This window comes from Terrapene carolina, unplaced genomic scaffold (genome assembly GCF_002925995.2).
Source record: "Terrapene carolina triunguis isolate 2854851 unplaced genomic scaffold, T_m_triunguis-2.0 Scaffold69, whole genome shotgun sequence".
In the NCBI taxonomy this organism is placed as follows: Eukaryota; Metazoa; Chordata; order Testudines; family Emydidae; genus Terrapene; species Terrapene triunguis.
In genome coordinates, this window is record NW_020664420.1 from 41,439,760 (window position 1) to 41,451,849 (window position 12,090).

The 12,090-nt window shown below is 49.4% G+C and overlaps 1 protein-coding gene across 1 annotated transcript in view; it reads right to left on the minus strand.

The window, feature by feature from the left end:
- Nucleotides 1-12,090, minus strand: part of TNPO1 (transportin 1) — a 134,531-nt gene that overhangs the window by 84,154 nt on the left and 38,287 nt on the right. Inside the window, exons 7-8 of the mRNA XM_026649141.2 lie at nucleotides 10,347-10,428; nucleotides 7,674-7,796 (exon numbers count right to left, since the gene is read on the minus strand). Coding sequence (XP_026504926.1) covers nucleotides 7,674-7,796; nucleotides 10,347-10,428 — 205 coding nt within the window. The remainder of the gene's footprint in view (nucleotides 1-7,673; nucleotides 7,797-10,346; nucleotides 10,429-12,090) is intronic.

Here is a 12,090-nt window from a genome sequence, read left to right on the forward strand (position 1 = left end):
ATATATATATATATATATATATATATATATATATATATATATATATACACACACACACACACACACACACACACACACACACACACACCATGAAAAGGTGGAAAAGACGGTTACTCACCGTTGTAACTGTTGTTCTTCGAGATGTGTTGCTCATATCCATTCCAATCAGGTGTGCGCGCGCCGCGTGCACGATCGTCGGAGAATTTTCTACCCTAGCAACACCCGGTGGGTCGGCTGTGGAGCCCCCTGGAGTGGCGCCTCCATGGCGCTGGATATATACCCCAGCCGACTCAGCGCCCCCTCAGTTCCTTCTTGCCGGCTACTCCGACAGTGGGGAAGGGGGGCGGGTTTGGAATGGATATGAGCAACACATCTCGAAGAACAACAGTTACAACGGTGAGTAACCGTCTTTTCTTCGAGTGCTTGCTCATATCCATTCCAATCAGGTGACTCCCAAGCCCTACCTAGGTGGCGGGGTCGGAGTGAGATATTGCTGTGTGCAGAACCGCTGACCCGAATGCAGCATCGTCTCTGGATTGTTGCACCAGTGCATAGTGAGCAGCAAACGTGTGGACCGATGACCAAACTGCAGCTCTACAAATGTCCTGGATCGGGACTTGAGCCAGGAAGGCAGTCGAGGAGGCCTGGGCCCTCGTGGAGTGAGCGGTGAGGCGTGGCGTCGGGACACCGGCCAGGTCATAGCAAGCACGAATGCAGGACGTGATCCAAGAGGAGAGGCACTGTGAGGAGATCGGTGAGCCTCTCATCCGGTCGGCCACCGCAACGAAGAGTTGTGTCGTCTTCCTAAATGGCTTTGTACGGTCAATATAGAACGCCAGGGCCCTGCGTATGTCCAAAGAATGCAAACGCTGGTCTTGACGAGTAGCGTGTGGCTTTGGATGGAAGACTAGAAGAAAGATATCCTGGTTCACGTGGAAAGGTGAGATCACCTTGGGAAGAAAGGCAGGGTGGGGGCGAAGCTGCACCTTGTCCTTGTGGAACACCGTGTATGGGGGCTCGGACGTAAGCGCTCTGAGTTCAGAAACGCGCCGTGCTGAGGTGATGGCTACGAGGAAGGCTGTCTTCCAGGATAAGTACAGGAGTGAACAGGTTGCCAATGGTTCAAACAGAGGCCCTGTGAGCCTGGAAAGAACGAGGTTGAGGTCCCACGTCGGAACTGGCTGGCGTTGCTGTGGGTACAGCCGGTCTAAGCCCTTGAGGAATCTAACGACCATCGGGTTAGAGAAGACCGAGGACGCGAGTTCTCCTGGGTGGAACGCCGAAATAGCGGCGAGGTGAACCCTGATTGAAGATATCGCCAAGCCCTGCTGTCTTAGGGATAGGAGATATTCCAGTACGAGAGGAATAGGCGCCTGCAAGGGGGATGTAGCTCGTTGCTCGCACCAACAGGAGAAACGTTTCCACTTGGCTAAGTAAGTGGTCCGTGTAGAGGGCTTTCTACTTCCCAGCAGAATCTGCTGGACGGACTGTGAGCATTGCCGCTCTGTCCGATTCAGCCATGGAGCATCCACGCTGTGAGGTGGAGCGATTGCAGGTCGGGGTGACACAGTCGGCCGTGGTCCTGAGAGATGAGATCTGGACTTAAGGGGAGCGTGATCGGTGTTTGAACCGAAAGCTCCAACAGTGTGGTGTACCAGTGCTGCCTTGGCCAAGCGGGAACGACTAGAATTACCCGTGCCCGGTCTCTGCGGATCTTGAGCAGTACCCTGTGGACCAGCGGAAATGGAGGGAAAGCGTAGAACAGGTGGTCCTTCCAAGTTAGAAGGAATGCGTCCGACAGACAGCCTAGAGCTCGCCCGTGTAGGGAGCAGAATGCCTGGCACTTCCTGTTGGCTCGAGATGCGAACAGGTCGACCTGGGGAAACCCCCACCTCTGGAAGACGGAATAGATGATGTCCGGGCGAATTGACCACTCGTGTGTCTGGAAGGACCTGCTGAGACGGTCCGCCAGCGTATTCTGGACTCCAGGAAGGAACGATGCCGTGAGATGTATCGAGTGGGCGAAGCAGAAGTCCCACAGGCGAATGGCCTCTTGGCATAGGAGCGATGAGTGGGCTCCGCCTTGCTTGTTGATGTAAAACATGGCCGTGGTGTTGTCGGTGAGAACCAACACGCAACGGCCCTGTAGGAGATTGAGGAATGCCTGGCAGGCTAGGCGCACCGCCATCAGCTCTCGGACATTGATGTGCAGGGCTAGTTGGGACGCGGACCACAGGCCCTGGGTATGGTGCTCCCCGAGGTGAGCGCCCCATCCTAGAGATGAAGTGTCTGTGACCAGGTGGAGGGAGGGTTGTGGGGCGTGAAACGGCACTCCTGCACAGACCGCCGTGTGATCCAACCACCAGGTGAGGGAGGTCAAGACCGAGCACGGAACCGTGACCATCATGTTCAGGTTATCCCGGTGAGGACGGTACACCGATGATACCCAAGCCTGTAGTGGGCGAAGCCGTAATCTGGCATGCCTGGTTACGTAGGTGCACGATGCCATGTGACCCAACAGGGCGAGGCATGTCTTTATTGTGGTAATCGGAAATGCCCTGAGTCCTTGAATGACGCTTGTGATGGTATAAAAGCGGTTGTCTGGTAGAATGGCTCGGGCACATCTGGAGTCTAGGATTGCTCCAATAAATTCTATCCTCTGGGTTGGCACTAGAGTGGATTTCTCTCTGTTGAGTAGAATGCCCAGCTCGTGGAAAGCGTGTGTCACTATGTGAACATGATTTTGAACTTGGTCTCTGGTGCGGTCGCGTACCAGCCAGTCGTCTAAATATGGGAACACCTGTATCCCTTGTGAACGAAGGTATGCCGCGACGACTGCCACACACTTTGTGAACACTCTGGGAGCCGAGGACAAGCCGAAGGGAAGGACTGCAAATTGGTAGTGCACCTTGTTTACTACAAATCGCAGGAAGCGCCTGTGAGGCGGATAGATCGCTATGTGGAAATAAGCGTCCTTCATGTCGAGGGCGGCGAACCAGTCTCCAGGATCCAGGGAAGGGATAATGGTCCCCAATGATACCATGCGGAACTTCAACTTTACTATGAATTTGTTGAGTCCGCGCAAGTCTAAGATGGGTCGTAGACCCCCTTTTGACTTGGGGATCAGGAAGTAGCGGGAATAAAACCCCCTGCCCCTTAACTCTGGTGGAACCTCCTCTATGGCCCCCATAGAGAGGAGCCCAAAAACCTCCTGTGTAAGGAGTTGCTCGTGAGAAGGGTCCCTGAAGAGGGACGGGGAGGGGGAGTGGGGACAAAGAAAACTGGGAGAGCGTATCCCCTCTCCACCGTGCGAAGGACCCAACGGTCCGAGGTTATAAGGGACCAAGCACGGTGGAAACGGGAGAGGCGATCCCGAAAAGGAGGGAGCTGGATCCTGGATATTGGCTGGGGCACCGTCCTCGACCGCACCTTCAAAAAGTTCTGCCTAGGGCCTGAAGGTGGCCTAGGCGGCCCCTGGTTTTGAGGCGGTTGAGGGCCAGTCGACCTTCGTCTGCCACCCCGGCCCCGCCTTCTGGCAAAGTCCTGTCTCGGACGAGGCGGGGGAGGGAAGAACCTTTGAGGCTGGGGCCTAAAGGGTCTGCGCTGAGGCCCTGGGACATGCATCCCCAGGGAGCGCATGATTGTTCTTGAGTCCTTAAGGCTCTGCAGTCGCGAATCCGTCTTTTCGGAGAACAGGCCCTGGCCCTCAAAGGGTAAATCCTGCAGAGTCTGTTGGAGTTCAGGCGGCAAGCCTGAGACCTGGAGCCAGGAGATTCGCCGCATGGCTATACCTGAAGCCAGTGTTCTAGCGGCCGAGTCTGCAATGTCTAAGGAGGCCTGTAAGGAGGTCCGCACCACCTTCTTACCCTCCTCTACTAAGGCCCCAAACTCCTCCCTGGAGTCTTGGGGGACCAGCTCTTTAAATTTTCCCATTGAGGTCCAAGAATTAAAGTTATAACGGCTCAAGAGCGCCTGCTGGTTAGCTGCTCTAAGTTGTAGCCCTCCCGCCGAATACACCTTGCGTCCGAACAAATCGAAGCGCTTAGCGTCCTTCGATTTGGGCGCTGCAGCCTGCTGGCTGTGGCGCTCCCGTGCGTTCACAGATGACACCACCAGTGAGCACGGTTGAGGATGGGTATAAAGGTATTCATAATTCTTTGAAGGGACAAAGTACTTTCTTTCCACGCTTCTGGCTGTGGGTGGGATAGAGGCAGGGGTTTGCCATATTGAAGAGGCATTAGCCTGAATGGTGCGTATGAGAGGCAGTGCCACTCTGGATGGGGCATCAGTGGAGAGGATGCTCACCACCGGGTCCTGTACCTCTACGATCTCCTCCGCCTGGAGATCCATATTACGCGCCACCCGGCGCAATAGGTCCTGGTGTGCCCGAAGATCTATAGGGGGCGGACCCGTGGCGGTTGTGCCTGCCACCGCCTCATCTGGGGAAGATGAGGATGCCTCCGGTGGCAAGGGGTCTAATGGCGGGTCCTGCTCCAGGGGTTCATGAAGCTGGGCATCACCTGTCCCTGGGTCCGGGGCCTCAGTTGGTGTAGGCACGGGAGCCTCCACGCCCCCTGGGGGAGGGCGGGAGATGGTGGCCTCCGGGGCCCTGGGCTCGGAACATGCCGAGCGAGAGGCTGACGGTGGTGGAGCCCCTTGCGCCTGATGATAGGCCCACGGCGTCCAAAAGGACCAGTGTGCAGGTCCCTGCACCGGGTCCTCGGCCGCCTCCTGCCAATGGACCAAGTCAGATGTAGCCGCCTGTCCCTGAGGAGGGTACGCCGATCTGGAGGCCCGGTCAGAAGAACGAGATGCCGATCTCGAGGGCCAAGGCGGTGCGGAGTGCGTCGAAACCGGCTCCGGATGGTGCGGTGCCGATCGGTGCCGATCATAAGGGGATCGGTCCCTGCGCGGTGCCGGTGAGCGGTACCGGGATCGGTGCCGGTAGCCCTGCCGGTGCCGAGATCCGGACCTTGAGCGGGATGATGACCGCGACGAGAGCTGGTACCGGGAGCGCCTCGAAGTCGAACGACGCTCATACCGGTGCCGAGAGCTACGTCTGGAGTCCGACCGGTACCGATGGTCGTGACGGTGCCGAGACGTAGAGCGGTGCCGGGAAGAAGACCTTGGCCGCGAGTACGACCGGTGCCGAGGTGATAGTTGGCGCCGGGACTGCGAGCGGCGTCGGGACCTGCTCCGAGATCTGGAGCGGTGCCGGAAGTCCCCGGCCGGAGACGTCGGCCGCAGCAGGGCAGGCTTGCCCCTGGATTGTGGTGCGTGGGAAGCCACTGGTGCCGGAGGTGGAGGCGGTGCCGGCTCCGTGAGCGCAATAAGGTCCCTGGCCGTCGCAAACGTCTCCGGGGTGGAAGGGAGACAGGGCTCCACCACCGACCGAGGTGGTGATTCCGTGCGCACCGGACTCAACGGCCGCGGCGCCGGAGTCGACGGTGCAGCAGGGACTTGCTTCTGTCGGTCCACGGTGGAACGCGGCTCTACCCCCGGCACCGGGGGAGCCGGCGTCTTCAGGACAGCAGTCTCCTGCGCCTTACGGGCTTTCTTGTGGCCCGGAGATATGGAGCGGCGCCAAGTCCCTTGTGGCGGGTGCAGTGCCGAAGGCGGCTGGTGCCGTGAGGACTTGTCTGATTCAGCCCACGGTGCAGTACCGGTCGGAGCCGCCGGGGCGCTGCGCACCGAGGTGCTCGGTGCCGGGGCTGGGCGCGCCGAGGGAGGGTCCGGGCTAAGTGCCGCCTCCATTAGGAGCTGCCGAAGCCTAAAGTCCCGCTCCTTTCTCGTTCTAGGCTTGAAGGCCTTGCAGATCTGGCACTTATCTGCTTGATGGGATTCTCCGAGGCACTTCAAGCAGGAGTTGTGTGGGTCACTCGTCGGCATAGGCTTAGCGCAGGACGCGCACTGCTTAAAGCCAGGAGCCTTGGGCATGAGCCCGGCTATGCGCCGGGGGAAAAAGGGGGGAGAACAACCCCCTTAACCCCCGCTAACTATTTACAACTATAACAAAACTGAAATGGATAACTATCTAAAGAGTAAAAACAACTAAAACTAGAACTATTCTACAAGATTGAAGGATAAGCTAGGGAGAGTGGAGAACAGCTATGCCGTGCTCCACAGTTCCAACGACCGTCAGGGGCGGTAAGAAGGAACTGAGGGGGCGCTGGGTCGGCTGGGGTATATATCCAGCGCCATGGAGGCACCACTCCAGGGGGCTCCACAGCCGACCCACCAGGTGTTGCTAGGGTAGAAAATTCTCCGACGATCGTGCACGCGGCGCGCGCACACCTGATTGGAATGGATATGAGCAAGCACTCGAAGAAGAAGTAGCCATACTAACTGTAAGAGGCTAATTAAGATGAAGTATTATCAGCAGGAGGGAAAAAAAAAAAAAAACAACTTGTAGTGATAATCAAGATGGCCCATTTTAGACAGTTGACAAGAAGGTGTGAGGATACTTAACGTGGGGAAATAGATTTAATATATGTAATGACCCAGCCACTCCCAGTCTCTATTCAGACCTAAGTTAATGGTATCTAGTTTGCATATTAATTCAAGCTCAGCAGTTTCTCGCTGGAGTCTGTTTTTGAAGCTTTTCTATTGCAAAATTGCCACCTTTAAGTCTGTTACTGAGTGACCAGAGAGGTTGAACTGTTCTCCTACTAGTTTTTGAATGTTATGATTCCTGATGTCAGATTTGTGGCCATTTATTCTTTTGCATAGAGACTGTCCGGTTTGGCCAATGTATATGGCAGAGGGGCATTGCTGGCACATGATGGCATATATCACATTGGTAGATGTGCAGGTGAATGAGTCCCTGATGGTGTGGCTAATGTGATTAGGTCCTACAATGGTGTCATTTGAATAAATATGTGGACAGAGTTGGCATCGGGCTTTGTTGCAAGGATAGGTTCCTGAGTTAGTGTTTTTGTTGCTGGTGAGTATTTGCTTCAGGTTGGGGGGCTGTCTGTAAGTGAGGACTAGTCTGTCTCCCAAGATCTGTGAGAGTGAGGGATCATCTTTCAGGATTGGTTTTAGATCTTTGATGATGTGCTGGAGAGGTTTCAGTTGGGGGCTGAGGGTGACGGTTAGTGGCTCTTATGCAGCTGCTATGTTGCTGTTAGCAAGTGGAGAATTCATGGTAGGGAAAGTGTTCCCAAGGAAAAATGTTGTTCATAAGCAGCAGTTGCTCTTACAAAGTGTTGCTGCACTGGTGGCAGTGAATCTCTCAATGCCAATGATGGACCTGGTTCTGCCAGAGTCTCCTCCCCAGACCTTTTTACAAAATGTTAAGATATTATTAACCTATGGAGGACTTCCATTTTTCCAGCGTTATCTATGTGAAATATTCCACCAGCATTCCATTCATTTAGGATCCCCCCCCCCCCCCAACACTCACGCTCTTGGCTTATTTAATTCAGTTTGGAATGAATTCTCCCCTCAGTTAAGTTAAGGTCAGTAAAGTATATCATTTGGACCAAGTGTCACATATACAAATCAGCTAGTCAACCAGAAGATAATTTCACAGTTGCCAAAAATAGCCTATCCTTCAAGAACAATGAAAGATATAAATATGCAAAATACACACAGCTCACACCACACACTATTTGTTATAACTATTACTTTAAAGTATTTTTTGTGCATGCAATTTAGCAAACAAAATTTACCTCAACTATACTAATCATATGAGGAAGCAGGCGATCCATTCGAACTTCCAGCAGCATCACCAAAGCCCGACACACATTTTTGCGTACTTCAGGCTCCTCATCTCCAGCCAACGCGAAGAGATTCTGTGGGGGAAAATTAAGACTCTTCTAATCCCATTATTTTATATAGAAAAGTACTTGCTATCATCAAGCAAGCGATCATGCAAGTGCACATTTGTGTGTTCAACACTCAATACCATTCAGTGATTGGAATTAATGCTCCTTTATAGTCACCTGAAAAGTACATAATACTGCACAGATTCTCTAACACTTTATATGGATATGATCAGGGCTGGATTAAAGCATAGGCACTATATACTATTGCCTCCTGGAGTTATGTACTTTTTCTTTAAAAAAAAAGTTTAGGGCTAGAAACTTGCCTTCAATCTAACAGTTACAAAGAAAGGCTTGAAAACATGACCCTAATATAATGGATGCATTAACGTTTCCCAAAGTCTGCAGACAGACAAACAATAGCACCAAAGGGTGATATTTAATCCCTGGATGTCAATGTAGCGTTAACACCAAGACTCAGTACCCCAGCAGGCCCTGATGAGAGGCTTCTGTGGCAAGTAGAGAAAACAGTACCAGGCCTGATCCACCCAAAAGGTTGCCTCAGCAATAATAGTAACAAACGTGGGATGGGGACCCTGCTGCTGCCAACCCAGTATCTCCAGGGAATGAGGAAAGAGGCCCATCTCTGGAAGGGGATTAGGTCCCCCTGCTCTCATAATCCTGGTGGGAGGGAGGGGGCACGCCATGAGGATTGACCACACCAAAAAAAGAAGCTTATGGAGGTCATAGGGGCCCCTCCAAACCATCATGCGCCTAAGGCCCTAGATTGCCTTGATCTAGCCCCCAAAGTCTTAAGAAATCCAACATAAATCTAAGTTAAATAAACTCACTTCTAAGCAATGAGGACCATGGCACATGTGATAGAAGAAACTGGATTAGTACTGGTAATGAAAGAGCCCTCTACCATCATATACTCAAACATTTTCTCAGAGAACAATCCAGTGGCTCACAAAGGATAAGTATTTTTCTTGTTTAAGTGACACTACAGCATGTAGTCTCAAAATTCCAATTATTCACATTTAGAACTTTCCTCATCTCAGATTTACATCAACTCCTTCCAATGTAAGCCAAGCCACAAGGACCTCTGAGGCTAAGTTCACTTAAAAGGGAGGTTAGAGCAAAAGGTATTCTGAACTGGCCCACAAACAGGCAGTGCTGACCCTATGGAGACATGGCCAGATCACTTAAAGGCTGTGCTGACTCAATATAATCCTGCTTCTAGGCAGGCCACAGAAGTTCAAATGCAAATTAAGGCTGTCATCTCCCAGCACAACAGTGCATGAATACAAAATCTAAGGGTAGCTGTAACCCTGGGCCAATATTCACATCTAGCAGACACAGGATACAATTGGCAAACCCTATTCTAGCAGAAGTTAATCAAGACCCTCATTGTAATGTGTTATATTGCCTGGAGGATTGTTCCCCCGTCCCCAATCCTCTCCTGCAGTTACCTACTGACAACTGCCCTATATGTATAAATACATAGGCCAAAGTGGAGCAGAAATGGAGATAACAGGAGGGCATGCATGATCTCATGAATTTGCCCATGTAATGACTGTAATTGTGTATGGTATATGTATTTACAAATCTATCTATTGTGTTTATAAATTAAACAATTGTTCCCGGTTTTGCACACAACTTGAAAATCTTGCCCATAATGCAATCAATTTGAACATAAAGCAGAAGACCGTACTTCTCCTCCCCTCACAGAAATATTCATCAGTCTCTATTACAGTGGTTCTTAGTGGTTTTCTTGGTCCATGATCCATAAAATGACTGAAAAAAATCATTCAGCAATCCACTATTCTCCAGAATTCTTTGAAATCACAAATAGTTAAGGATTCTGGATCACAGGACAACTTTGGCACCATACTGTGGATTTAAAGAGGTGAAGGTGGAAAGCATGAAGGCTGGTGTGCCTAGACTGAAGGAGCTACTGGATGGGGAGATAGAGTTTCTCCCTTTTTCCACCTACTCACAAAGCACTTAGCTGTGGAAGCTGGGGAGCAATGCTGAGGGCTGCAAAGCTGGTTCTACAGTCTCTCAAAGCCACCTTCCCCACTCTAGATTTGAAGGATGGATGAAGGATGCAGAGGAGCTACTTTACGATTGGGTAGTCTGATCAGAGGCAGCCACCACAGAAGCAGAAGGGGGATGGAATAGTCTGCTCTTTCCCAGCCTCTGCAGGTTTCTAGGCAACTGCCAGCTTTGAGACACCAGTACTACTTAATAGGCACCCCCGTCACGAACCACTGGTTGAAAATAGCTGTTCTAGTGGAGCATGTTACTCCACTGTTTTAAATACTTAGCAAAGCAAACATATGCAACAGGGTGGGGAGATCTTAATATTTTAACCATTCCTCAGCCAGCAAAGAAAAATACAAATTTAAAACTAATGTAATTAAGTCGAGGGCCAAGTCCTGGATACATGAGCTATAAACATTCTGTATCATTACTGCATGCAATGCCTTTTACAGAAAAAGCAGGTTCTTTGTTTAACAGGATTCTAAGCTCTTGATAATTCTAAAAATATAAAATTTAGAAAAAAAACCCACCTACCTCAATAAAAGAATCAATGTGTAACATAAGAGCTTGAGTTCTACTGATGATAAACTGATTGACGCATGCAACAGCATGGGACCTAGAGGTAGAACAAGCATTTATTTAAAACAGATGAAAAAATTCATTAGAAACTTTTTCTAAACTGTATACAATCATAAACAATTGGGAAGAGGAAAGCAAAGCAAAGACACACTACAATGTCTAACGGTAATTTTCAGATTCAAATAAGAGGAATCCAAATATGCAGATCAAGAGAGCATTTCCGAACTACATGGATTCATCTGTAATATTAAAATATTTTCTTTTCCAAAGGAAAATCTCAGGAATACAAAATACATGCAACACCTATGGACTAAACCCTGCTTTTAAAAAAATAATCTAAAACAATCCAAAGTACGTGCACTCAGTCAAAAAGCAGAAGGCTGAGGAATTAAATCCTCTTCTGTAAGAGCCAGCAGGCAAATAGGCCACTTCTACAAGTTAGAGGGGCAGGCAAACGAGGTAAAATAGATGTGACCCACTGCTCACCAGCACAGGGTTTGGGGCCAGCAGATGTACAGAGCAGATTCACTGACCAACCTCCCAGATTGTTCCAGTGCATAAAGTTAGCAAAGTGAAAGACACCTTCAAACTTGGCTCCTCTGCTCTAAGGCAGCACAGAATCCTCTAATCAATCTGCTACTATTGGGCCCTTTCAAGTCCACACACCTGTGCCTGGATTTGTCCTTAAGATTTTGAAGAAACTGGATGCATTTTGTAGAGTTCCTTACACTATATCAAGACTAAGACAGACGACTAAAAAAAAATGCATGATTAAAGATATGGAAGAACATCATGAGATTTGCTAGAATTATGGAATATGGCAGCTCTGGAAACACTGTGTAATTTCTGATAAAAGGAGCTTATTCTTATGAATGTTGACTTTCTCTCATCTGAAACTAGTAGTCCCATGCAATCTATGTGGTGATCTTTATAATGTATCTGCCTCCTTATTGTCAAACAGATGATTATTTTTGCAATATTATTTATTTTCAGTGGAACTAGTCTATATAGACGACAGGCCCAACTTCTCGAAATCTCAGACTCAAAAACCTGGATTTAAATTAAAAATTTAAAAACTAAAATATTAACAAGATAGAGTGCTTTTTTTTAAAAACGAACACAGATCCTGAATAAAATACATTCTAGATCACACCAATGAATCTAGACAGATTAGAAATATGGGCAAAGAAACAAAGGAAGATCAATAGAAACAGACTGGACAAAATGAATAAAAAAGATGTTTTGCAGAACACAATCCTATATTAGGAGAAGACTGGATTTAAACAGATCTTTTCCATCCCTAGCTTCTATAATTTTCTATAGAGCTAGGAAGTATTTTTTTTTTCCTATTACATATCAGTTGACACCATTTGCATCAAAAAAACCCAGTGTAAAAACAACTGGATTCCATGTTTACCCAGAACCTCAAACTGTTTTCAGGTATGGTCTTTAGACGTTTTCCCCCCTTTTAATTTTAAGCTCGCATCCTGTTTAGGCCATTTTGGGGGACAGACATGTAGGAGCTTTACAGCTCCCCTCTAAGAGAAATATATTTCCCTCAGGTGTTTAGAATAAATGTTTGATGACATCACTGACCAAGAATTACCCGGTGTGGTTGTTCAGCAGGGTCCTTCCACGAAGGGAACGCAAAATGTGTGTGTGTGTGTGTGTGTGTGTGTGTGTGTGTGTGTGTGTGTGT